Source organism: Lepidochelys kempii, chromosome 1 (genome assembly GCF_965140285.1).
Source record: "Lepidochelys kempii isolate rLepKem1 chromosome 1, rLepKem1.hap1, whole genome shotgun sequence".
Lineage (NCBI taxonomy): Eukaryota > Metazoa > Chordata > Testudines > Cheloniidae > Lepidochelys > Lepidochelys kempii.
This window is the reverse complement of record NC_136380.1, coordinates 16,743,689-16,770,873: the sequence shown is the minus strand read 5'-3', so window position 1 is coordinate 16,770,873 and position 27,185 is coordinate 16,743,689. Positions and strand designations below refer to the sequence as shown.

The 27,185-nt window shown below is 49.0% G+C and overlaps 1 protein-coding gene across 1 annotated transcript in view; it reads right to left on the bottom strand.

Annotated features, from left to right (window-relative positions):
* Window positions 1-1,096: 1,096 nt before the first annotated feature.
* The window catches only part of MYO7A (myosin VIIA), a 116,777-nt gene continuing 90,688 nt past the window's right edge, over window positions 1,097-27,185 (bottom strand). Inside the window, exons 31-48 of the mRNA XM_073335284.2 lie at window positions 26,694-26,864; window positions 25,314-25,431; window positions 24,841-24,967; window positions 22,779-22,948; window positions 22,017-22,207; window positions 21,237-21,361; window positions 20,365-20,522; window positions 18,747-18,900; window positions 17,802-17,957; window positions 16,542-16,647; window positions 13,405-13,518; window positions 11,314-11,401; window positions 10,216-10,322; window positions 8,030-8,215; window positions 7,094-7,210; window positions 5,819-5,902; window positions 3,405-3,524; window positions 1,097-1,868 (exon numbers count right to left, since the gene is read on the bottom strand). Of these exons, the coding sequence (XP_073191385.1) occupies window positions 1,776-1,868; window positions 3,405-3,524; window positions 5,819-5,902; window positions 7,094-7,210; window positions 8,030-8,215; window positions 10,216-10,322; window positions 11,314-11,401; window positions 13,405-13,518; window positions 16,542-16,647; window positions 17,802-17,957; window positions 18,747-18,900; window positions 20,365-20,522; window positions 21,237-21,361; window positions 22,017-22,207; window positions 22,779-22,948; window positions 24,841-24,967; window positions 25,314-25,431; window positions 26,694-26,864 (2,385 nt within the window). The 3' untranslated portion in view covers window positions 1,097-1,775. The remainder of the gene's footprint in view (window positions 1,869-3,404; window positions 3,525-5,818; window positions 5,903-7,093; window positions 7,211-8,029; window positions 8,216-10,215; window positions 10,323-11,313; window positions 11,402-13,404; window positions 13,519-16,541; window positions 16,648-17,801; window positions 17,958-18,746; window positions 18,901-20,364; window positions 20,523-21,236; window positions 21,362-22,016; window positions 22,208-22,778; window positions 22,949-24,840; window positions 24,968-25,313; window positions 25,432-26,693; window positions 26,865-27,185) is intronic.

Here is a 27,185-nt window from a genome sequence, read left to right as displayed (position 1 = left end):
TGGCCCTTGCTGCTATGTATGTTCTAGGGCCCAGTACAGTGAGCCTGGGTGGTTTAGCTGTGTTCATATCACAGCAGTGTAAGGCCTCCTAAAAACACACAGTGACTGTCTACTCTCAGCTGAAACGCAGTGATGCTAGGAGACGCAGCGGAGAGCGAATGCTGGGATCATCTGTCAGGCTGAGGTGGGCATAGCCTGTGATCTCAGGGGCGAGGCACTGAACACAGGAGCTGGCATCCTCCTAAGTTTCTCTGCTTTTCAGTAGCGTTCTCCTGCTAGCCCCCAATTAATGAACTTTGCATCAGGAACTAGGCCTATGTTTATAGCCAGGTCTAATTATTCAACCTTCCTTTGCCACAATGGGTCAGAGCTAAAGTTAAAAATCAGAGGTGGGGCCGAGCCACAAAGTTCAGCTCCTAGGGGGCTGGCCGGGGCCAAAGTTTTAGGTTAGTCTACTGCAGAGATGGGAGACGGTCCCAGAATTTGGAAGCTTCCCATCCCCATCAGAGCATCCCACCTGAAGCAAACCAGGAAATGCAGAGGGTAAATAGTAAGCAGCAACGTGACACAGAACAAATACTTGTTACAGCCTAGCAGACAGCAGCGGAGATGCAGAGGACGATGGGAGGTTTGTCTGCAGACACGGTTTATTTTTCTTATACACGGGCTCTGCTTTCCCTCTGGATGTCCTGCTATTGTTATAAAGTGGCTGTGGAACAAATCCATTCTGCAGCGTTTCACACAGCACAGAATGGCCTAGCCAACATTGTCCACCTCTCAGGACCTAAAGCCACAGTCAGGCTTCCAGCTAAGAGCCTGATCCTGCAAGGTGCATTCTGCGGGCAGAGGGGGCAGGGTCAGCTGTCTTTAGCAGCCTAGTTTCCATGCTGCCAAGTAGGGATTTAATGCTGAACTTTAGGCCACCCCTAATTAGAAGCGAGTGACCTCTGAACACTCAGTCTCATCCTTTTGACAATGGGGCACTGGGTGTGTGAGCGGTTCTGTTGGGGGAAGCCTTTGGAGCTGTGTGGGGCCTTCCCCAGAGCCAGCCTCCCAGAAACCGTCGTTCTCTTTAAAAAATAAATAAATACAAGAATAAGAAACGAAACCTTTAAATATCTCCAACATTGTGCGCCCGTCTCCCATCATCGCTTTGCTGTGGTACAGGCTGTTCAATTAGGATTAAGAAGAAACAAACCAACCACTATTTTAAATGCACTTTTTCCCTCGGCTTTTTTTAGAACAAATGGATTTCTTTTTGTTCTGTTGTAATGTCAAGATACCTCCAGTAGAGTAGATGGGATTTCTCTTCTCAATGAAGCAGGGTTAGGTGACTGATCTGCAAATCTCAGATGCCCAGAACTTCTCCAAAGCCCTTAACGGCACCCTGACCACCTTCCCCTTTTTAAAAATGACACTCACAACTTTTTCCTACAATCCTTTGCAAACTGCAGTCATTTGGTTTGATAGTAAACATCCCGCTGGAGTTTCTCTGTTGATCAGTCACTGTCTGTCACCTAGAAAGCTTAGAAGTTTAAAACAGGGCTTACTAGGGAGGAGGGGGGAATTGGAAGTCAGCATCACAGATAGTCATCCTCACTGGAAGGGGAAATGGGACTCGAGCCCTCAAGGTCAGAGTCGGATGAGCTTTCTGATGGGGTCCGGATCATCTTCCACATCTGGGCAGAAAAGGTTCGGCCCCAGCTGCAGGGGTATCCCACAGGCCTCAGCTGGTGAATTAGCTCCATGGCCACCTGCCAGTGGCTTCTTTCAGTTCACTTGCTGCTGCCCTTTGCACTCCTCTGTTTGCTCATGGCTGTTAACATCTGACTGATGTACGAGGTCAAGAGGTCATCCATCTTGTAGCCCTGGTAGGAAGTTATGAGAGATCAGACACATCACCCAGACAGCATAACTGCTGGTCGCCGGATCACGTCCCTTGAATGCCTTTGGTATGAACTATTACCAGGCTCGTCAGCGACCCACCTCCGCGTCCCTACCACCACAACCTTGAACCTTGCCTGGTAGAGGCCTCGCCCTTTGACAAGAACCAGGGGACAGTCAGTCAATGAAAAGATGGCAAGTTCAAAATCAATACAAGGAAATACTTTTTCACACGCGCATAATTGGACTGTGGAAAACTCTGCCACAGGAAGTTGTTGTGGCCAGGTTCAAAAAGGGTTTTGATTATTATATGGATATCAAGAATCTCCAGAGTAATTATAATTAATGGTGATAAATATTGGAAGGGATATAAACCTCATGCTTCAGTGCTTAAGCTAATCTCTACCTATTAGAGATCAGGGTCAGACCTCATGTGCAAGCAGATTACCCCATGTCAGTTTACAGTGGGGTTCTTCCATCTTCCTGTGTAGCAGCTGGTGCTGGCTATGGCCAGAGACAAGATACTGAACTAGATGGAGCTCGGGTCTGATCCAGTCTGGCAATTCCTCTGCTCCGATGGGGGCAGAGAGCTAAAAACCAGACTGTGATGCTCTCCCGTCACCCAAAGCAAGCCATGACAGAGTATCACTGACTCTGGTTCACTATGGGATGGTGGGCAGAGAAGCTTGGTACTGGATTTAAGACCTGAACTAAGTCTAGAGCATGCTAGTCAGTTCCAGAGTGCACAGCACCAGATTGCTACGGTGGTGATGCTGCCTGTTCGGCTTGCTATAAAGCACCTGGTGACTAACCTGGCTGAACATTCAGAGCCCTCACCCACAGACAAGGGCCATCAGTTGGGGTAACAGGCTAAGCCATTACTACTGCCCTGGGCAAAGCTGAAATGGACTCTATGTGCCAGTCCTCTGCTGGTGTAAATCAGTGCAGCTCCCCTGACACCAGCAGAGGGTTTGGCCCTTGTGAGTACGTAGCACAGCTTATGGCCTCTGTTCCTGCCCTCACAGCCAGGGAGTGAATAAATGAATTTATCCTGCACACTTGGCCACCTCGCTTGCCTTCTTCCCATCCATCCATCTCCACAGGATTTAGTCCAACATCCCAGGCCTTTGAGCAGCTTCAAACAGCTGCAGTTTCCTTTTCAATCAGCCGGCTCCAGAAACCTGCCCCTCCCCCTCCAAAATGCAGAATTACTTCCAACACTGCCCCTGCCTGAAGCCCGATTTAGTCCCGCACCAGTAACAGCTGTGCTAGACCCAGTGATGTCTTAGCCGTAGCTTGCAGGGAAGCAGGGACATATTTAGTGAGCTCACTAATTCTCTGCCGCACACTGCTGTTCTTCCATTTCAAAGCCCGTTGGCCCAGACGCTCGGACACAGGCAATGTGACATGAAAAGAGGATTTGAACCCAGGGTGCGGCTTTGGAGGTTCAGCCTTCAGTTAGATCCCCCCTCTTGCTCTCTGTGCTCAGCGACTGAGCGAGAGCCCTGAACTCTCCTTACCAGTGACGTTTCACAGAGCAGTTTGCTTCCCCGCACCAGGTTGCCAATGGTGATGTGAAAGTACGTGTTGCCGCTGCTCCAGTTGGAGATCTTGGTGAAGGGGTGAGTCGTGAGAATATCCTAAGAGGCGCAGAAGGACAGTCAGATACTTTGAACATATGCTGAATCCCCAGCGGCTAACCCCTCATTTCCCTCTGGGCTTCCCACCCCAACAAACCAAATGCATTTCCTGAGGTGACATGGTCCCACCAGAAACGGAGAGGGGGAGAGATCAGTGGGGGTTCTTGCCTTTTTCCTGTAACCCACAGTCGCTGTTGGAGACAGGCCCGAGGTCTAGAGGGACCATGGGTCTGAGCCACTAGGCAATTCTTATGCAGGGCTTACGCAGGAGGTCATCTAAGTTTGGCCCCTCTCCGGGTCTGAGCCACAGCTCACTGACAACAATGAAGGACTAGGAAAGGAACTGGTGCGTTATCCAGGCTAGGTTTCCACGTCCCAAGCAATGGTGCTCCTAAGCCAGAGGTGGGCAAACTACGGCCCGTGGGCCACATCTGGCTCGCAGGACCGTCCTGCCCGACCCCTGAGCTTCCAGCTGGGGAAGCGAGCCCCTGGACCCTCCCCTGCAGCCTCAGCTCGCAGAGCCACTGTGCTCTGGGCAGCTGGCTGTGGCCGGGCATCGGGGCTGCCAATACTGCTGCTCTGAGCAGCATGGTAAGGGGGCGGGGAGCAGGGGGGATTGGATAAGGGGCAGGGGTCCCAGGGGACAGTCGGGGAGAAAGAGCAGGGGGCAGTTGGATGGGGTGGAGGTTCAGGGCTGGGCGCGGTCAGGGGACAGGGAGCGGTTGGATGGGGAAGAACGGTCAGGGGATGGGGAATGGGGGGGTTGGATAGGCGTGGAAGTTCCAGGGGGGTTGGTCAAGGGGCGGGGGTGTGGATAGGGGTTGGGGCAGTCAGGGCACAAGGAGCAGGGGGGGTTGGACAGGGGGTGGGATCCCGGGGGAGGAGCAGTTAGGGGCGGAGGGTCCCGGGAGAGGACAAGGAGCAGTGGGGGTTGGATGGGTCAGGAATTCTGAGGGGGGCAGTCAGGGGGCAGGAAGTGGGAGGGGTCGGATGGGGGCGGGGGCCAGGCTGTTTGGGGAGGCACAGCCTTCCCTACCTGGCCCTCCATACAGTTTTGCAACCCTGATGTGGCAGCCGTCATTTGTCTCCCTTCCTCATCATTTAGCTAGGCAGGCTACACACTCCTGAGATGTGTGTACCTAACACCACTTTCCATTAAACATAAGAGCCATTTCGCTAGGGTGACCATATTTCCTAAAGTAAAAACGAATGGCCTTGGGCTTGCCCGAGCTGCCCCCCCTGCCTGCAGGGCTCACCAGAGCTGCCCCCTCACTGCTGCCTGGGGCTAGGGACAATCCCCCTGAGCTCTGCGCCACCCATGGCTCGGGTTGACCCCCCCGTCAAGCTCTGTACCTCCCGCAGCTGGGGCTGAGCCCCCGAGCCCCTCTTCCTGGCCCCTCGCGTCACTGCCCCTACAACGTTCCTCCGCGCCCCCCTAAGGGGGGCAGCGGACCCAGCTTTTTTGGTAAATTTGGCATTTGTTCGTTTGCTCTTCCCAACTGATCAGTTAGGAAGAGCAAACAGGACAAAGGCCAGTTTTTGTCAAAAAAGTCGGAATGACCAGCACAGAGCTTAAAAAGGGGACTGTCCCGGCCAAAATGGGACGTATGGTCACCCTACATTTTGCACACAGGGCTAGCTGGGGCTGGGCCATGTGCAGCTGTTGGGAGGCACAAAAGCACAACATAAAGGGAACTGCCTCTGCACCAGGAGAGGGTTTGCACATCCAATCGCTGCAATCTTTGCACTCAGGAGAGCAAACAATCCCAAGGGGAGCAGGGAAAGAGGTGAGAGAGGGGGAGCAATAGCTCTGCCCTCTGTCACACTAGGCAGCTGAGCACACGGGGTATCATGCTGCAGCACCCAAAGGGATACTGCACATCAGGGAGGTCCAGGCAGGATCGTGGCTGGGGCAGAGGGCATCTGCACCCTCACAATGGACTCATGTGTGCAAACCTGGCCCATGGCACTTGCAGTGCAAACAATGGCAGGAGCGGTGAGCCCCACCTTGTGTCAGCGTGTCCCTTTCAGAAACCCCAGAGTCACGGCCAAAGTGTTCAGACTTCCACCCAAGTGGCCTGACTTTTCAAGGTGCTGAGTGCCCACAGCTCCTGGCGACCTCACAAGAAGCGGAGAAGACTCAGTACCTTCAAGAATCAGGCCATTGATTTAGATGCTTAACGTTACCCCCCCACACACACACAGGTTGCTAGCGTTAGCCCTGGGAGGCACACCCGGCCCCGTTGCACATGGCTGAGCTTTCCGCAGGTAGTAACTGATGGTGTCTGGCTTACCTTGGTTTTGGGATCGATGAGGCTGACTCCGTGCTTGTTGATGGCAATTAAAAGGATCTCTGGGTAATTTGGCTCGGTAGTTTGCTGTTAGAAACGAGAAGAAGCAGTCACATGAAAAGGCCCAGAAGAGTGGACAACTCGCGGCTGAGGGCCCCTTCTGTCAGAGCAATGGAAGGAGCATCCTCATGGCAAGAATCCCGCTGCGTTTTAGCTCGCCCATGGAGCGCGCTCTAGTTTATCCTTTTAAGGAAGCTCAAAATAAATCAAGGCCTCTTCACTGCTATGGTAACAGCCATCCAGCTAATGACGAGACTCCCCACCCCCGCCTCAAACACCTGGTGACTTTAAGGAGTAAGCGATTGGCGGCTTTAAAGTTCCTTCTTTTCCATTTCTTTCCCCGCCCAGTTTGCCAATGGAAGCAGCTGGTAGGGGAGCCATCCTGCCTGTGGACTGGGTGAGCTGGGATGCAGTGGGAAGCCCCAGGTGGCCCTTCCCTCCTCAGATCACCTCTGCTTGATGCACTGACTCTCCTGTCCTTAGTACCTCTGGTCTGAAGGAATCCTGGGCCAACTGCATCATTTCCCGTTGCTCGGCCTACGTTTGGCTTTAGGTTCCTTAGTGCTGGTCAGAGATACTGGCCAGACAGTTCTGGAGACTCAGGGCCAGATCCACAAAGGTATGGAGGCACCTAACTCCCAAAGGCCTCAGTCCTGCAGCCCAGAACCAATAAGGGCAGTGACAACGCAGGCTTCCCCACACACCCAGCCATTCTGCCTCCAGCTCATCCAGGAAGAATCAAGTCAAGGGGTGGGAAGCAAGGTCTTGTGGCTAGGACAATGAACTGCGACTCGGGAGACCTGAGATCCATTCCTGGCTCATCCATCGACTCCTTGGCTGTCACTTAAGTCACTTAAAACAGAACTTTCAAAAGCTCTTAAGTGGCTTAGGAGCACAAGTCCCATTGAAAGTCTCACTCTACCCCGTGCCTCGGTTCCCCATCTGTAAAATGGCAAATAGTAGCACTGCCCTCCCACACAGAGGACAGATCCACTCATGAGTGGGAGGTCCTCTGACAATGATGAGTACCACGGAAGTACCTAATTAGAGGGAGCAGGCTGGCAAACGAGCCTACGTGGCCCAGGCAGTGGCCACCGAACAGCCAGCAGTTCTTCCCTTTAGAAATCCTTATAATCTGTCAGGGGGAGGAGCGGCGAGAACCAGCCATTTCCCGGGGTTCCTGCTCCTGCCAGGTGACACACGCAATGAAATCTGTACCTTCACTTCAAAGAAGGCTGATCCAAATGTAGGCCACTTGAAGACAATCTTTAGGAAGGCAAGCTTGGCTTCTTCTCTTGTTTTGCCTGCATGCTTATTGAAATACGCCACAATGGACTGCAAAGGACAACATGACATTACTGAAGGGTTTGCCAGACCACCTGGGAACTAGGACATTTGAATACAAAGAGCATCATGACACACAGATATCATGTTATTCCTGCCACAAAACATCAGACTTTGCCGGCCTGTTTTAACAGAAATCCACCGTGCCCTCACCTGCCCATTCGCTATTATGCCCGTGCAGACGCAGGAGCCTGAAAAGACCTTATACTTTATTTTTCCATCTTCCAGCCAGTACAGGTTTGACTATCCACAAGTGCTTTCTCCAGAGTGAGGAAGGAGAGTCTTGTGGTTAATGTACTGGGCTAGCGCATGGAAGATCTGGATTCAATTCCCAGCTTTGATTCTGACTCCCGGTCTCATCTGGAACAAGTCACTTAATCTCTCTGTGCCTTGGTTCTCCACACATAAAACAGGGATAATCAATCTTCGCTTCCTTTGTCTGTCTTGAATGTAAGCTCTGTAGGACAGGGACTGTCTCTTACCATGTGCTTCTACAGTGCCTCACAAAATGGGGCTCTGATCTTTGCTGGGCCCTGAGCGCTGCTTCCCTATGGTGTAAGTGTAACCTACTAGTGTGAGTGAGTTACCAGTCCCACTCTGGGCATGGTTGGCAGAGCATCGATTCTGTTACGGCCCCACCTAAGGAGGTTTAGCTCAAGCTGTTGCACTCATGTTTTTAGCTCTGGAGGTCCCCAGTTCAGTCCCTGCTGTGTTGGACAGGATGGCAGCTGTCACACAAGCTTGTCGAGATGCTATACCCGCAGCACCGCTCTCTGAGCTTGGCTCGGTGTTATCCAGGCCATTCCTTACCCTTTTCCAGTCGTCCGGAGAGAGCTGCCGGAGAAGCTCCTGAGGCACCAGCTCCTTCAGGAGCTTGGGGATACTGGGGAAGTAGGACTTGTCATCCTCAAACTTCACCCTGTAGATCAGAGCTGCCAGCTGTAAGACCTCTTCCCGGGTACACTTGTGGTAGCCACGCAGGTACTTTGGTAATTCCTGCACATGAAAGCGTTTCACAAGGTAACGGGGGCGGTCACAAACATCCAGGTTCTCAAAGACGTCCTTTTGTCCCGAGAGACAGAGGCTGCTTGAATGGCAGCACCCAACCATCCCAAGACAAATGCCACGTAGACGCTGGCTAAGGGAAATCTAGCAGGTCGGCAGCTATAGAAGGAAGCTGCTTGAAAGCTGGCTGTGTTAGTGCAGTGATCTTCAGCCTTTTCCATCCCACAACCCAACCCACCCCTGGAACCCCCACTTAGCTGGGACCCCCTTCCCCTTCAGAAGCACTGGAAAGGCACAATGGTTGGTGGCCCTGGGGGGAAGGGGGGTTTCATGAAGTCCAGACCGAGACCCTTTGCACTACTGCGGCCAGGAATCTGGGCTCAATAAAACAGGGTCTCACCTGATCTTTGCCCCGCGTTTGAAATGAACCCAAGTCTAACAGCTTTGGGGATTTGAATGAAAAACCTGAATCTTAGCGATGGGTCCCGGGTAAAACACTGGATCTGCAGAGCCTGAGCCTCGGTGAAGCCAGATATAAACCTAAAGCGCGACATCATGACTGGCCCAAAATGAGGGGAACCAAAACCTGCTCCTGAACTGCAACCCCGTGAGACCTGTGGATTGGCTGGACTCTGGTTCTGAGCCTGGCTCTCAGGCACCAGGCAGGCAGGCTCATCCCCAATGAGTCTTCCCCTCTGCACTGCTGGTGGCAGATGCAATGCAGCTGAGGCCTCTCCCTGCTTTATTTTACACCTGTTTGTTTCTTCCTTTGATCACCCCCCTTCTGCCCTCTCACCATGCAAGTTACAGCCAGTTCCTTAGAGGTGTAACTGACAGCACCATTTACCTCTTACAATCTTAAAGATCTCTTCAATGGCTGCCATCACAGCGATAACTAAGTGCTTCCCAGGTAAATTCAATCTATATGGGGAATTCCCCAGGGGAGTTCATGGCATTTGCTGCTGTTGACCCCTCTCTAGTTATGGAGGAATTGCCTGGGAACTGCAATATTTTTCTGAAATCATCATTGTGCTGGGGCGGGTGGAAATGTTTTGTTAAAGCACCAGCTCTGGATTACCTCGGCTACCACTAGATGCTCATCTCTCAGCCAGACTGCTTTGGCCAAGGCCATTTTAGCTCATACTCTAACGCACTTTGCAACTTGTGTTGGCCCAGAGGAGCTCAGCTGTTGAGGGGGATCATTTGGAATCTAATGGCTTTTTCTTTTATTCAAATCAAGCTTTCCAGTTCCCCCCTATGTTATATAACCTCGAAAATGATTTAAAAAGTACCCCTCATCTGTCAACAAGATCTTGTATGACATAATCAGCAGGAGGCACGTTCGTGTTTGAACAACCATTTTATCAAGAATGACTGTAATCAATGGTGTGTGCGTATGAATTTCACACTTGAAAGTAGCTGGCCAGACTGTCCAGAGGAACAGAGATCTCTCTTTAGCTGCAGAACAAGTGCAGCAGTGGTGCGGCATTCTGCCCTGTCTCTGCCACTCGAATCTGACCTGAGCAGATCACCTTGACATGAAAGAGATGAAAAATCTCAGGCTATTCAGAGTGCGGCTTCTCTGCTGAGACTGCCAAGAAGAGGGCGAATTAGTGCCTCTGACCCATGGTTTTATGATGGCGACCACTGTTCCCTCTAAGCTGTGTGCATGTGCACACAGATCCTAAACCCTGTGCATATGGCGAAACACCGTGCACATAAAAATTTGCACAGAAGCACAACAATTTGCACAGAAGACATTTTTTGCGCACACGGCCTGTCAAAAATTAGAGGGAACATTGATGGCGACACCTATTCAAGAGGAGCTGGACTAAGACCTCCAGTCCAGCCAGCACATGGAAACCTCTATTTGTCACTACTAGTGTGAGTTGGATTTGAGCTATTGATGTAGAAGGAGGAAGCCTTTTTATCCCCTTACTAGTTCCCCAAGTCATCCAGACCTCCCGCAGTATTGTAAACTCATGGAGTACCTGATAATAGTGGAAGATGGAGTCTGCCATTGAATCCTTCCCAGGTATGGTGTTTGTCCACAGTTTTTTCATGAAGAACACTTGGTATGTGAGAGAAGGCACTATACCTGCAAAAAGGAATCCGTTCAACATTGACTAGGCTTGTAACAAACGCTTCAGCCACTAGATGGAAACCTGTATAAAAGAGACACTCGCTCCTTGGAGCAATTCACAGCCCCTGATGCAGGAGGTTCAGGGATGAAATAGCAAGAGTGTTAAAGCCCATGACTGAAGTGCATTGGCTACAGAGTGGCTCCCTAAATTGCTCTTTGACCTCTTAAGTTAGTGGTCTTCAGGCTTTCACTTAAATAAGCACTGGATTCACTTGCAAATCTTGAATGAAAGGAGGATGGATTTAATTTCATAGCAACAGCATTATAATGTATTGCGGCAGTTTCTGGAAAATTACTTGGGGCCAGTTAATGGAGCTGCATTTCAGTTAGCAAAGCAATGCTAAAAGCACAGAAAGTTTCTGCATCTGCCAAAGTCTGGACAGCAACCACAAAACTTCAACCTTCAGGGGAAGTCACTTATTTAGAGGCATGGTCTAGTTGATCTCTGCCTTGCTAGCCCTCGGCACCTGTGACCTGTCTGACCACAGAAGATTCTTGATTCCCTTAATAGAAATGGGAACAGGATTAAAGTGGATACTGTGAAATTATTGGGAGTTGTCAGGTGGCAATATAAAGTCTTAAGTAATGTAAAGACACTAAGTGCCCTCTAACTGAACGTATAAGTAGTCAGAGCTTGGAGAATTGCTGGGTGTTAGCTGTTGTGCAGTTCTTTTTAGAAGTTATGGATAGCAAGAGTAAAAGTTTGTTCTCTGCCCAAGAATGGATCATTGCTTAGGTGCAGAGTTGCTGCTGACATGATTTACATGAATATCCAAGACCCAAACATTATACGGTGCCAAACACATTACAGATGTAGTTTTCATCATGTTATGGTGGGCAAGAGGAGCCTTTTAAAAATTATTTCAATGGGTTCTATGAGACCTCCCTGGCCAGCATTCTACTTGGGAGAGGAAATGGCAGCAAAACAGAAGAGTGACATTATTACCATCTTTTGCAGGTCTTGCTTTCTTTATCCAGTCCGTAAGATGTCTGACAAAGTCAAAGAAGAAATCTCCTTCTGGGACGCTGATAACCTGTGGAAACACATTCCACTGTTAATAAAACCAACCAAACAATAGCTAATCAGAGAATTATAGGGGAGAAAAGCCTATTATGTGAGCTAGCCTAGCCCATCCCCCTGCCACTGGGGGATAATTTCTTCCAGTATGTCTTGCAGTGCCTTGCCCATGCTGGTTTTAAATATCTCAGATGGTGAGGCTTCCACAGATCTCACCATCAGAAAGCTATTGCTGACCTAGCTGTTTCTACGCTGTCCTTCACCTAATTTCATCCAGTTATTCCTAGTTATCTTCTCTTGTTCGACCCTAATCAATTCATCTCCCTTCATCTTTCCATTGCTTCTGGACAGTTCTTGTGTACCACATTTAATCCTTCCTTGTAAATCAGTCTATTCAGCAGCGTGATCGTCCTCTTGCTCCCCTCTAATAGGTCACTATCTGTCTGGTCCAATATTCCAGGTCCGGCTGGACCAGAGCCATATAGGGAGGGGCTATCAGCTCCTGGCTCTGTGATGCCTTTGGTTATGCAGCTGACAATACCACTGTTCTTTGTTGTTGATCCTGTAAATAATTGCTTCAATTTGTTCAACCCACAAAGCATTTATATACTTCTCTCCTTGGTCATTTGTAGCAGACTATCTGCCTTTTGGATGATTTAACCCCACAAGGAGTAAAAAAAAGTAAAAAGGAGTAAAAAAAAGCTAACAAAATGTTAGGAACCATTAGGAAAGGGACATATAATAAGTAAATATTATAATGCCACTCTATAAATCCATGGTAGGCTCACACTTTGAATACTGTGTGCAGTTCTGGTCGCCCCATCTCAAAAAAGATAGTTTGGAATTGGAAAAGGTAGAGAGAAGAGCAACAAAAATCATTAGGGGTATGGAACAGCTTCCATCTGAGGAGACATTAAAAAAGACTGGGACTTTTCAGCTTGGAAAAGAGACGACTAAAAGGGGGGATATGCTAGAGGGCATAAAATGATGACTGGTGCGGAGAAAGTGAATGAGGAAGTGTTATTTAAGCCTTCTCATAACACAAGAACCAGGGGTCACCCAATGAAATTAACAGGCAGCAGGTTTAAAACAAACAAAAGGAAGGATTTCTTCACATAACGCACAGTCAACCTGTGAACTCATTGCCAGGGGATGTTGTGAAGGCGAAAACTATAATGGAGCTCAAAAAAGAATTAAATAAGTTCTTAGAGAATAGATCCATCAATGGCTACTAGCCAAGATAGGGATGCAACCCCATGTTCTGGGTGTCCCAAGCCTTTGACTGCCAGAAGCTGGGAGTGGATGACAGAGGATTGACCACTTGATGATTGCACTGCTCTGTTCATTCCCTCTGAAGCACCTGGCATTGGCCACTGTTGGAAGACAGAATACTGAGTTAGATGGCCTATTGGTCTGACCCAGTATGGCTGTTCTTATGTTCTACAGCAGTCTGAGATGCAACTGGCATGCAAGACGTTACAGAATTTAAGGGCACTGTCCTGCGATCCTTATGCACACCAGCCCTGCCACGGGAGTCAGGAAGGGGGGCGGGATCAGGCCTTGAAGCTGTAGAGTGGGATCTTCCAAAGTGCTCAGCCTGGATTGAAGTCACTGACTGGGGATGGGATTGATGTGAACTGGAGCAGACTTAGGCCATCGCTGGGTGCTTTGGAAAACCCCATCCTGACAGTATCATGTAGCCAGCTCCAGCAGAACCCAGTTTTGCAGCCCTCCCATCAGCTGTACACACAGCCATTAGTAACCCCTTTGACTTCAGTGGGATGAGGCTTGTGAGTAGGGGCTGCAGGACTGCCTGGCCCTTTAACTAGAAATCTCCAGGGGTCAGATGCAGGGAGGCGCTCAGGAGCAATGGACCAGGCCCTTAGGCGGTGTAAAGTGGCATAGCTCCACCGGCTTCAGCAGAGCGCCGATGATTTACACCAGTGGGACATGGCACAACAAAGGCTCTGCAACGCAGAGCTGCTCAATCCGTGGCCGATCGCTTTGTGCGCCGCTCACCTTGTCAGAGATTTTGACAAAGAGGCTGAAGCCCTCCGATGACTTCAGCAGCAGTCTGCTGGAGATGTTCTGGCAGAAATCCTTGGCTTTAGTGCTGGACTCCACTTCAAATGCCTGCAAAGAGAGGTGGAACCCACACCTCAGCCACCTCGCTGTTCATTCTTGGGTTACCCTCTCTCGCGGGGAACTTAGAGGTGCTCTTTGCACAGAGGCAGAGCTGTCCTGCTGAGTTACACCATTGCTTCTCTGTGCATTCTTCCTGGTCCCCCCTAGATGCTAACACAGGGGTGGGCAAACGTTTTGGCCCAAGAGCCACATCGGGGTTGTGAAAATTTATGGAGGGCCGGGTAGGGAAGGCTGTGCCTCCCCAAACAGCCTGGCCCCCGCCCCCTATCCGACCCCTCCCACTTCCCGCCCCCTGACTGCCCACCTCAGTGCCCCCCACCCATCCAACCCCCCCATTCCCCGTCCCCTGACTGCCCCCCAGCACCTCCTGCCCCTTATCCAACCCCCTGTTCCCTGCCTCCTTACCATGCTGGAGCCAGCCACGCCACCGAGCTGCCCAGCAGGAGCGGTGGGCCAGAGCGCTGGGGGTGCGGCGGCGTGGCTGCAGGGGAGGGGAACAGCAGGGGAGGGGTTGGGGGCTAGCGTCCCCAGCCGAGAGCTCAGGGGCCAGGCAGGTTGGTCTAGTTTGCCCACCTCTGTGCTAACGTATCACTGCCATTGTTCAAGGGGAGAAAGGCGATGCCTAAGATCTCCCTACTTCATCAGCAGGTTCCAGTTCTTCTCCTTATTCTGAGCAGCTGTCAGTGCTCAGCTTTTGCTTCTGCGGCCTCAGAGACTCAGGGCATTCCTACCTTTCCACTCATTCCCGGGGCTCACTTTTGACCAGTGATCAGTGATTTGTGGGCCTCCCTTGAGCTACTTTGGCTCCTGACCTTCAGAGGTGCCAAGCAACTTCCAGCTCCCAATAACTTCAGCTGGAGTTGTGGGTGCTCTGCAGCTCTGTGAATCAAGTCCAATGCGGGCACCCTACAACTGAGACCCCTCTCTCCCCCAAATCAGTGAAAGGGGGCCCAAATCTACACAGGACAGGGCTTTGGGGTTTTTTTTTCAGCTGCCGTTGGTTCTCAGGGCGGGAGGAAATGCAGTTTCATTGTGCAATGAGAGGAAGGGAGAGACACTACACTGGGCCTATGCATAGGCTCGAGATGCCCCAGGCCTACAGACATCATTCTACCCAGGAAGGGCACACATGCCTCTTGCTGTCTGGGGGTAGTACGACTCCATGCTCCTGGCTATCCTTTTGAATAGCACAGGACCTGATGATATTCAGAGTGTCACACCATTGCTGTGCCCATAACCCAGCTGATTGTGCAGCCTTTAGAGTGCAGATCACCATGGGTGCATCGGTGGCTAACCCATCTAACATTCAAGTCCCCACTGTGTCTGCCTTCGGGCTGCCCAAGATGTGTCTGTAAACCATTGTCTGGCTTGTCTCTTGTCACATTTAGGCTATGTCTACACGACCGCGGTAAGTCGACCTACGCTACACAACTCCAGCTACATGAATAACGTAACTGGAGTTGACGTGTCTTAGGTCGAGTTACGGCGGGGTCTACACTGTGGGGGGGTCGACGGGAGAAACTCTCCTGTCGACTTACTTTACTCATCTCATTGGAGGTAGAGTACAGGGGTCGACTGGAGAGTGATCTGCTGTCGATTTGGCGGGTCCTCACTAGACCTGCTAAATCGACCGCCGGTGGATTGATCTCAGATCTGTAGTGAAGACCTGCCCATGGAAAGAATTCTAAAGACATAACATCTCAGTGTGGCTGCGAAGATCTCCATGACAGACTACGACAGATGGGGCCACCCTGTCAGAGGGGGACACTCCCTGATCTCCCCTTGTGCATGCCCAGCTTTGTACAAGCACTCACTTGTCTGGGCATTCGTCACCTTCTGTGTCTTGTACCTGCCAGCAACAGTGTTTAGATGTGCAAATCCACACAAGATTGTGCGTGCATTCCTGCAGTACTAAGTGCTAGTGTGTAAGAATGGCACATGCCAGGAACTGCACACACAAAGCTGCTCATGCATAAATATTCCTATTCATCTCCATAAGCGTGCAGAGTGCTTAGCAGGCAATAAAAGACATGCTGCTGGCTACAAAGAGCTGACAGTCTAGTTGAGATAAGACCATGAAGGAATGGGATGGACACTTATATGTAGGGGGTCTACTTAAATTGCGGAGAAATCAAACACATTTTTCACAGTTTGGTCACGGCATAAATAACAGATTTTGCAGATGTGTTGCACATCCACAAAATTCGTTATTTATGCTGTGACCAATCCACGAAAAATGTGCGATTTCTCCACAGCATGTCTCAAACTGGGGGCCCCTGACACAAAAGGGACTCACAAGCCTATTGTGGGGGGGGGGTCCCGGTATTGCCACCTTTACTTCTGCACTGCTGCTGGCGGCGGTGCTGCCTGAAGCTGGGCGGCGGGAGAGCAGCAGTTCTGAAGTCAGTGTCACTGAAGGCCAGCAGCAGCACAGAAGTAAGGGTGGCAATACCATACCATGCCACCCTTACTTCCCTGATGCTGTTGGCTGCTGCACTGCCTTCAGAGCTGGGTGCCTGGCCAGCAGCTGCCGCTCTCCCCTCTGCCTTCAGATCTGCCGGAGACCAGATGTCATGGGGGAGAACAAACTTCATGGTCTGTGACACGATTTTCACGGATGCAAATTTGGGAGACCCCTACTTATATGAGGAAAGGGTACATGTTTTCACATTCACACATCAGGTTTGTTCCTTTTATAATTAGAGGTGGCTTTGGTCCCGCTTCCTGTCTCCGAGATTGACACTGGTGTCCCTCTATTAACTTCGCCAGCAGAAGAGACAAGAGAAACAGGGTCTATGTTTCGAAAACCTGAATTGAAATGGCAATGAATCAAACTCATGTTGATTTTGATCCGTGTAGCTAAGCGTCCACATCTATGACTCGCTATTGCACTCCATGGTCTTACGCAAGCCTAGCCCAAGCCAGAACTGATGTTAGCCTAGGTTGGGCATTAATTAGAGAAAACGTAAGTCTGTCCTGCAGGAATTCAGATTTTTTTTCCTCCCTTTTACCTCATCAGTGTCATCGGGAAAGTAAACTTTGTGGAAAATTTGGGTGGTTTTGTGTTGAATTGCCTCCACTTCGACCAGATGGGGAGGATACTTCCTGGAGCCATTCCTATAAGACAGGAGGTTTACCGTGAATATGGCACTGGAGAACTCGCTGCTGATATACTTTTATACCTGACAAAAACAGAATAGTATCATCCATAACTAATGAAACCCCTTGAGCAACACAAAATGGAAAGAGTTCTTACATGGAAAATGGTTTTAGGATAGGAGCTGGGAAAGGGCTCACCCGCGTGGCTACCCAGCAGCCAAAAGGAGGACACAACAGAGAAGGGGCTGAAAGATCTATGATTTATTAGGGGTGCTGCTCTGGTTAGGTACAGGAATGAATACATCTTGTAGTTTTCACATCCAATCTACCTTCCCCCAGAACGGCCCATGGAAATATGAGCAGACAAAGTAGTCACGGCAAGGATTCTTCTGCCCTGCTTTATTTTATTATTTGTATTGTGGTAGCACCTAGAGGCCATAAGCAGGATCAGGGCTGAATTGTGCTAGCTGCTGTACAAATATATAACAAAAGAATGGTTCCTGTCTCAAAGAGCTGATAGTCTAAGTGTCTGAAGAGAGACAAGAGGTGGCTACAATGACCAGCGAGAGGGAGCTCAAGGTCACAGCCAGTGAGGTGTGGTTATTATAGTAAGTAGCTGTCATAGCACCAGAGCAGCCTAGCCATGGAGGATTTTATGGGCCTCTTACTAGATGCAAGGGTTAAGCAGAGCTCTGAAGGGGGAGAATGTGTTTATTTGGCTCCTGGATATCACAGCGATGGGTATATTAGGAATGCGTGGATAGCCAGACTAATACTACTTGGCTTTTTATTCATAGCGCTTTATTAAAGGAAGGTAAATAGAGTTATTCCCATTTCACAGCTGGAAAACAGAGGGGCAGAAAGATGCATGGGGAAATTTTCAACTCGCAGAGAAAGGCGATGGGTTAGGCACCTTTGAGCGTCTCCCCCAAAGGGATTTGCCCAAGGTCCGACAGCCATTCATGGCGGAGACAGGAACAGAACCCACAGCACCCAACTTCCAGCTCAGAGCCCTGTCCACTGGAGTAGATAGACAGAGAGATGCTTAACGCTTTGTTCTAACCCTTCCCCACTTCCTCAGCCAGCAAATGCTGACAAATAGCACGCACACACACAAACCCATCACATCTACCAGGTGTGCTCATCACATCTAGCAGAATGTGGTACCATACCTCAGTGCTTTCTGCAGTCTTTGTATGCAGTCTGTGGCTAGGGGGTGATGCTTCCGGGACTGGAGAAACCTCTGGACATGTGGCAGGAGAACATTGCTGGGAGGGAAAAGGCCTATGCACAACCAAAGCAGCTCCCAACCCTTCTCTTCGCTGTACCTTAAAGAGACAGACACACAACAGGAAAATCAAACTCCCCAAAGGAACACTATCTACCAGAAAGGTCTGAACCTCCGTTACACTAAGGCCCCCCTTGACACTGCTCTGGCAGTGTAGAGGGGCATGAAAGTGGCCATCAGTGGCATTTACCCCACTTTCATCCCATTCAACACTGTCAGAGTTGGGTAAGGAACTTGAGCACAGACGGGAATTCGGGTCTGAAAGCTGCTTATCTCAAGCCTTATCGCACTGACACTAATGTTAGTAATGGGGTTACATATACATCAGAGGGCAGAGATTGTAGAGAGAAGATTCACCAGCACCAGACAACTGTAGAGAATGGACCATGGAACTGCTGTGGAGGAAGAAGCTGCCACATAAGCACCTGGGCTGGATGTCTGGGGAGAGGAAGAGGGAGGAGTCAAAGATCACACCAGAGTATAGGCCTGAGTGACTGGGAGGATGGTGTAGGGTCAGTAGCAACGGAGAATAGGTGGAAATGTAGATCCTGTTAAACTTAAATTTATGGCAAGACGTCTGCCCCGGAGGAGATGTCATAGAACCAGAGGGAAATGCAGAAGCAGAGGAACAGAAACAAGTCCAGAGCAGACAGACAGATTGGAGTCATCAGCACAGAGATGGTAGATAAAGTGATGATAAAAGTCTTTAAAGACGACAGAGAGAACGGAAGACTTCTGGGCCTACCCATTCTGCAGAACCCCCCCGTCAGTCCTGCATTACCTGACACAGATAGTTAGAGTGGGATACATGGGGAAGAATGACTCTTACTTGATGTGGTTGTCAGTGAGCTGCTTGAGGATCTGACAATAGATTTCATCTTTCAATGGTTCAGCTTTCAAGGCACCTTCAAATATTTGGTCTGTTAGCTCATTGACTGAGCGGGTTCTTTTGGATGGATAGTCACCCATATACTTCAGCACAGGTACACGGCTGCAGTCAAGGATACAGCAACAAGGAGGCTTAGGGAATTGCTTCTGATAACGACCCAATTAAAGAGTTGCTATGCATCACTCCAGAGGTGGCTGCATTTTGGTGGTAGGTATATAGTTAATCTTCAAATGTGCTTTGGGATCCTTCTGGATGGCACCCATAATCATAGACCCTTATGTGTCATCTTGCTTTCTTAGGGTGGAGAGTCTTGGCTGGGGGGGACACATAGGCCCAGAATGAGTGCGACCCTTTCTTCTGACCATGTAAGTGCCATGGAATTATTATTATTAATGGCCAGATCTTCAGATGGTGTATGCTGGCATAGCTCTGTTGAAGTCAATGGAGCTACACACATTTACACCAGTTAAGGGGTCTGGCCCATCCTGTTAGTTCAATTGTAACTATTATTGTTTAGCACAGTGTGTTTGAAATGAATTTTCTGAATTTAATTTTGGTTGGGGGAAAAAAACAAGAAAAAAAATTATGAAAACTTCATCGAAAAATTTCCTCCCATTTTGGACCAAATTTTCCGCTTATTATTATTAAGGAATGGCTCACACTGCAATTTTAGGATATGAGCTTTAACTACCCCATAATGCTTGAATCCAAGTTTGGTGCATCCAGCTTATAAAGATGCAGGTCATCTGCATAATCTGCATCTGGGTCTGTGTATGCATTTTGACCGGCCCTCAGAGGTCAAGGCTGTTTGGGTCCAGGAGTTTGGTTCAGACCCATCTCTCATCATTAGCATTTGTATGGAGTCCCATGGTTAAGGCTCAGATTTCATCAGGAATATTTTTAGTAAAAATCACAGACAGGGCACGGGTGTCCGTGAATTTTAGTTTATTGCCCGTGATCTGTCTGTGATTTTTACTAAAAATATCCCTGACCAAATGGGAAGGGAGGAGGGTTCAGCACCCACTGCTGCTGGGGCTCTGGGGTCCCCTTGCTCCGCCCCACCACAGCAGCTGGGAGCTCTGGGGTCCCCTTGCCACCCGCTGCATCCACTGTGGGTGGGCAGCTGCGAGGAGCCCTGTCACCGGCAGCAAGTGGGAGCTCCGGGGTCCCCCTGCCGCCCTCGGCAGCTGAGAGCTCCAGGGGACCGCCCCCACCAACAGGGGCTGGGAGCTCTGGGGGACCCCAGTTGCCTGGAGGCTAGGAGTTGCTGTGGGGCCTGATGGTAGCAGTGACTCTGAGTTGTGGGCTGCCTGCTGACAGCTCCAGCCCCAGGACAGAAAATGTCACGGAGGTCTCTGGAAGTCACGGATTTCCTGACCTCCGTGACATAATCATAGCCTTACTCATGGTGCCTGACCCAAAGCCCACTGAAGTCAATGTTAGTCTTTCCACTGACTTCAGTGGGCTTTGGATCACCCCATAATGTGACTCCTTGGGCCGTGCCCCTATGTCGGTTTGATCTATTGTGGGCAACCTTTCCACAGCACTGGAAGGATATCAATGAACGCCATGCAGGCTTCCTGGGACAGCTCCTCACTGCCCAGGATCTTCTTCAGCAAGGGCTGCTTGATGGGCTCTCGGGTGTAGCACCACAATTTGTCTTTTCCTCGATTTTTGGTGATCATGACCCGGCTCAGAGTGTGCTTCGGAGGCGGCCTAGCAGCAAAAACAAAGCAATGAGGAAACGTGGAGAGATTACGAGGGATGAGATGGTTCTATGGAGCCCAGCTTCTGAATTTGGGGGCCAAATGTAAGGCCCCCAGTTCTGCATTAGGGCGCTCTTATAGGGTCCAATCCAACTCCCATTGAGGTCAATAGGAGTCTCTCTGTTGCCTTCAGTGATCACTGGGCAAGCCCTCTAGTTGCCTAGAACAGGTGCCAGGCTCTAGTTTATCTGGAGTTAACACACAGGATTTGCCATACCAGAAGAGACTTACGTTTTTTAAAGAACAGGTTGGACAAACACCTGTCAGGGATAGTTTAAGGTTTAGTTGGTCCTGCCTCAGTGCAGGGGACTGGACCTGATGACTTCTTGAGGTCCTTTCCAGCCCTACATTTCCATGATCCTGTGTAATGTTCTACATATGATTCAGAGGCTGCAAGGCCAGAGGGGACCATAAGTTAGTCGGACCTCCTGAATAACACTGGCCATAAAATTTCATGTAATGATCAGACTTCCGATGTTCTGCCAGCTTATATGCAAAACACAACATCCTAAATCACAGCTGTAGTCATAATGGGCCAGACAAGCTGAAATCTAAAGATTTCTTCCAATAATCCTGAAATGCAGCCATTGATTCGGCTCTGCCTTAGGAATGAACTCAAGTCCCTTATGTAGGCTGAAAAGGTTTTTTTTTTTTAAAGCTTCACCTAAAATAATCATAGGAGAACTCTTCCAAGGTGTACGGCTTCACTCTTTCTTCACTGTCCGAAATCGCCAGCTGGGACATTCTGATAACATCTTGCCTCTGGTCAGGGGTCATCGTGACTAATGCCTAGAGAATACAGGAGTCATGGTTAGTCAATGTATTTTAGATGAAAGAATCTTTGTGTGTCCAGAGAGGGAAAGCAGATGAAAAATGAAAAGACTGAAGATGAAAGAAATGAATGAATGAATGAAATGAATGAATGAAAAAACACCAAACTCTTAACTTCAAACTAATAAACAGCAACAACGCTCAATCTTAGTGGAACTATGCAGTCTCGTGCATTTCTTAGTAATTAACACAGGGGATCTCAAAAGTTTCTACAGTGTGGATCACATCCTAAGACAGAAAGTATCTTATGGACCCACTTCCCCTCTCATTCATAGCTGCATAGACACATCTCCCCTGCCCAAATATCATCTTCAAATTCAAGCCGCAGTGACATCTAAGAAGATTCAGCCATATTCTAGGTCCAAAGTGGGTGGTTTTCAAACTAGCAAGCCCAGTGGAAAGGCTAATAGGTTGTCCAGGCAGATGAAATCTGGTTCCCCTCTGACCCGATGACTTGTTTACCCTCTTAGTCATTTCTTGCTTCCACCACATCATCATCAGGGAGATTATGGGCCTGATCTAATCTTTGAAGACAATGGAACAACTCCCTTTGACTTCAATGGCTTTTGTATCAGGGACCTGCCAAGATGCACCACCCCTTAGGGTATCTTACCACAATCTCCAGAGGTGGCATGGTGACAGTCGGCAAGACGTAAACACAGTCCGTTGGGAAATCTCCTCTCTGTTTGGTCCTTTCATTGACCCCATTGGCCCAGCCTGAGTTCATGACATGCTCTCCAGTGTCCTGGTCCATAACAATCAGGTCTCCTTTAAGGAAGCTGAGGAATCCAGATTCTTCTCCCACTGCAGCAGAAGTGGCTGCTGTTATTTCCAAACATCCTTTGGAGTAATTAGCTTGTCTACATGCCTGCCTAACACACCTAACCCTGGGAAATCAGATCCTATAAAACAGGTGATTGCTAAATGTGTATAGTGAACAAATACCACTTACAGAAGTGCTTGGGCTGGCATTTTCAAAGGGAACGAGGAGAGTTAGGCTTCCAAATCCCATTGGCTTTCAATAGAAATTGGATGCTCAACTCCCTCAGGCACTTTTGAAAATCCCACTCTAACCAAAGGTCTTACACACTGATTTCAAGGTCAGAAGAGACCACTGTGGTCATCTAATCTCACCCCCTGCAGAACACAGACCAGAGAATTTCACCCAGTAATCCCTGCAGCAAGCCCATATCTTCTGGTTGAGATAGAGGATATATTTTTGAAAGAGACATCCAATCGTGATTAAACAAAACCTTTTATACATGAGTGCTCCTCTTGCAGGAGAAGCAGGCAGCCTTCCCAGAGCGACATACGAACGATTGCCTGCCCTAAAGCCAGAGAATTTCTTTGCCTTGGGGTTGGTCAGTTTACTCACCAGGGTTTGGGTTGTCTTGGAGAGTGACAACATACTTTGATCTTTTCCTTAGTCCTTCTAGGAAGGTGACAACAAGGTCCCGGATGTCCTCTGCATTGTTGGAGGTGAAGGTGTATTCGTCCCCTTTAATGGTGGCCAAGGTGAAACTCTGTCCTTGGAGCTTTCCCCCTCTAGAACAGGGATCATAGGAAACACATTCATTAAGCCAGTGTCACCCCGAGATCTGGGGGAAAAGGTTCACGACTGGCCACCTCCATCGTTCCTGCAAAATGTGCACGTGCGCCTGTTGTAAACACGCACTGCCACCCGTGAGGACAAACATGCATGGAGCACTGTCAAAATGGGCTTCCCTCTATATACAAACACTGCTGGGCAAGTGCACATCTGGGATCCAGGCACACACACAGGTACACGCACACCCATTTTGCTGGCACAACTCAGGTGGAGAGTTTTTAAAATTTGGTCCTAGCGTGAAGGCGAAATTGGCTCACAGATTCCCAGGCCACAAGGGAGCATTACGGTCATTTAGCCGGACCTCCTGCATAACAAACACCAGAGGTCATTTTCATTTTCTGGGTTTGGTGCCTGGTCACTTTTGTGTTGTGTGGTGAAGAAGAATGCTGATTGGGAATGGGGGAAAGAGCAGAGCAAATCTATAGCAGGAGCTCTAATCTGACAGTTAAGCTCTTTGGAGCAGGGTCTGTCTTTTTTTGTCTCTGTACAGCGCCTAGCACAATGGGGTCCTGTTTCAGGACTAAGGGTCCTCGGCCCATACAAATAATAATAAATTCAAAGTTATGGGGAGGTACCACTGTGTGGCGGAATTAATTCGGTTTGTAAATAAGACAAATTTATCCTTGACTCCTCCCTATAATAGAAATCAGAACATGCCTGTGCCTACCAGAAATCAGTCTAGCAAGAATATCATAGAAGTTTTCTGTAACGTACAGAGCAAGGTGCAGAGGAGAATAGATCTAAAGAACTGCCAAAGTACCCTGGTCTCTGCTTCATTTCAGAAATGGCCTTGAGGTTCAATTTAGGTTCAGCAGGAATGTAGTTCTCTTCATGTGCTTCCAAGACATGCTTTATGTCTGCAGTCTGTTCTGACTCTGTGTTGAATATTTCACATGTATACAGTGCTCAGGAAAAGCCTCAGACAAGCCCATAAGCCCCTTAACACAACACAGCAAATTCTACCCTTGGACAAGAGGAAGCTGCTCCTGCTTGATTAATTGCAAGAAGATGCTTCCAAGTATTGCCTTGTGGAAAACATCACATGCTTTTAGTGTCCTTTCTTTTAACTGCTAGTAGGGAAACCACCATGCTGGTTAATAAAGATTGAGACCAATACTGTCAAACTAGGGTTGCCTATGTCAGACATCTAAATAAAGGAGGCTTAAGAGCCAAATGTGCTTGCTGGGCATTTGTAACTCCCCCTGAGTCAAAATATGCCTAAATATGGATTTAGACATCTAACTTTAAGCCACACAGGTCAGTTTTGGCAGAGTGCATGGGATGTGAGAGATGTAGCTGCAGAACTCCAACTGGAATGAATGTTCCTGAACACTCGGCCAAAAGGGCAAGTGTGGCAGAATCCGCCAAATAGCACCCTGTTTCAGCAGAGGAGACAGTAGCTAAGTCACCAGATGCTGCTTTGATGTCTCCCTGCACCCTGACCTGGCCTAAGCTTCCTACAGTGCAGCTCCGTGCTAAAGCTATGCACACACTACACCTTACATCCGTATAAGTGATGTCACTCAGGGGTGTGAATAAGCCACCCCCCGAGTGACGTAAGTTACACCGACCTCAGCAGCAGTGTGGATGGCGCGGTCAGTGGGAGAAGCTCTCCTGCTGACCTAGCCATCGCTGTGTGCAGGGGCCGGAGGAATTAAGTCAATGGGAGAGCTCTTTCCCATCAGCTTAGAGCCTCTATCAGTTCTGTAGTGTAGCCATAGCCTAAGTCCTTTAAAGCCAAGGAATTCAACACACCATTTTTAACAACTGTTTTAACACATCGTTACCTCAACACAAGGATGAACTGACTCATTCTGTTCTTCCTTACCTACTGCTTGAGACAGCTGTGATCTCTGGGAAGGAGAGTTCTAAGAGGACTTGTTCTTGTTCATCCACAAAGTACACTCCGGTCCAATTCACAGCTACAATCACATCGTTCTTAGGCAGGCTGGGCCCTGGGTTGAAGACAATATGCACAATAGATAAATGTGCAGGCAACTATCTGACTGTAAATGATAAAACGCTGGTTAAAAATGGTTTACAAATTGGACAGACTTTTAGCTCTCAAATCAAGTTGTAAAGGCCAGAAAGTCCCCGCCTTGCTCATTAGGGGAATGTGGTAAAAGCATCATAGCTTGAGACATTTATAGCCAGGTTGCACTAAGTGCTATACAAGGCAATCCTGTGCCTTCAGGAGGATGGACCAGATCACCCAGTAGGTCTTGTTCATCTCTAGCATATATAATTCTCTTTTATTTCATGGATGCTCATCCTATGGCAACACATTCTCTGCTGGGTTACCTGAGAATTTGAAGGCTTCATAAAATCTAGAAAACAGCAAAGGCCACTTGAAACGTGCAAAATCCACCACTTCTTCCTTGACTTTTTTGGGGTCTGCTCTCTTCTGGGTATAAATTCCCTACAGGCAAACCAAACCAAAACCAGCATGAAAAAACAAATCAACAATACCCAGGTAAAAGCCAGGAAGAGGTCTAATTAAAAACAAATCAATGGGGCTACATCAGTTTACACCAGCTGAAGATCTTGAAGTCACGAGACCTCCGACAGTATCAGGATGAGACCAACGGCTTAAAAAACTCACAGGGAAAGTAGTGGAAGCCCCAGTACTTGAGTTATTAAAGGACTGGACAGGACAAAGGTATGGAGAATACACTGTAGGGAATGGTCCTGCACTGGAAGGGACAGGGGAAGGTCTAGATGATCCAATAGGACCTTTCAGCCCTTGTACTTAGATGAACAATACCCAGTGGTGGAGACAAAGCCATGGGAGTCCTGGTGCCTGATTCTCCAGGAGTATAAATCAGGAGCAGTTCTACTGAAGTCCAGGAAGTTTCACAAGTCTCACACTGGTGTAAGAAGTGAGAGGAGAATCAGGCCCATAGTGTTTTATCTCAAAACCTGTTGTCATGAATGGAGTCTCTGCTCTGCCCTGCCCTCCTCCAAAGCTAGAAATCCATCAGGAATGGACCTCTGAGGAAACACCTAGCCAGGCTGTGTAGGACTTCATAGAATCATAGAATATCAGGGTTGGAAGGGACCTCAAGAGGTCATCTAGTCCAACCCCCTGCTCAAAGCAGGACCAATCCCTAATTTTAGCCCCAGATCCCTAAATGGCCCCCTCAAGGATTGAACTCACAACCCTGGGCTTAGCAGGCCAATGCTCAAACCACTGAGCTATCTCCTCACCCTTGGACCAGGCTCCATTCAGAACGTCACTGGGTATTAAGGTGGCCAGTGTGTTTGTACAGTGCCCTGAACATTGGGACCTCTATCCTGACCGGTGCCTCTAGGCACAGCCGTAACACCACCATATAAGAATCCCATGATTTAAGTGGAAATCCCCAGTGATACAGTCTTAGCCTTAAAAATAAGGCCCTCTGTGATATCTTCCTGCCATTCAGTTCCTGCTTCAAAACCCAGTGCAAAACCTAACCACTGAAGTGTCTCTCTCCTTCATTTGTGACCCAACTGGCATCAAGAATGGCTACACACTCTGGTTTTTGCCCCTGGCTCTAAATTGATCCCTGGGGGAAAAATCCATTTCTGTCTCAGCCTCAGATGGGGCTGAGACTGAACCCCCATAGGCTGATGCAGCCAAACTTGCTAGCTGTTTAACATGCACAGAGCCTTGCTGGAGCTCACCCTCTGGCCAACATCTACCTTTTTATGTGCACCTATAATGAGCTGAGCCCATTTTTCCACGGTTTTCGAAGCAGTGATCTCTCTGTCAGGGATGTAGGAGGGGATTAAGTTCAGGAGTCGCTCCAGCACCATCGCCGCCCCATAGTCTACGTAGTACTGCTGGGAAGCCAGTTCTGCCAAGTCTTCTTCCTGTAGGAACCAACAAGGAAAGAAACTACAAGGAGGGAGTCACTTTAACCTCCCTTCTCCTGGAGCTCAATTAACCCTTTGCTGACACAGACTGACTGAATTTCAAAGGGATTTCACTGGGCTTTAGACCAGGCTCTAAACACTCGCACTTTACAGCGCTGCAACTTTCTCGCTCGGGGGTGAAAAAAGGTGGGGGGTTTTTGGAGTGCTGGGAGAGCCAGTGAAGATGTGCCCTAAGTGACTAACTCCTCAATGAATAAAACATCACACAAATACTTCCTTAACTACCTCCCCTTTCTATGGATGCCACCTGCATTCAAG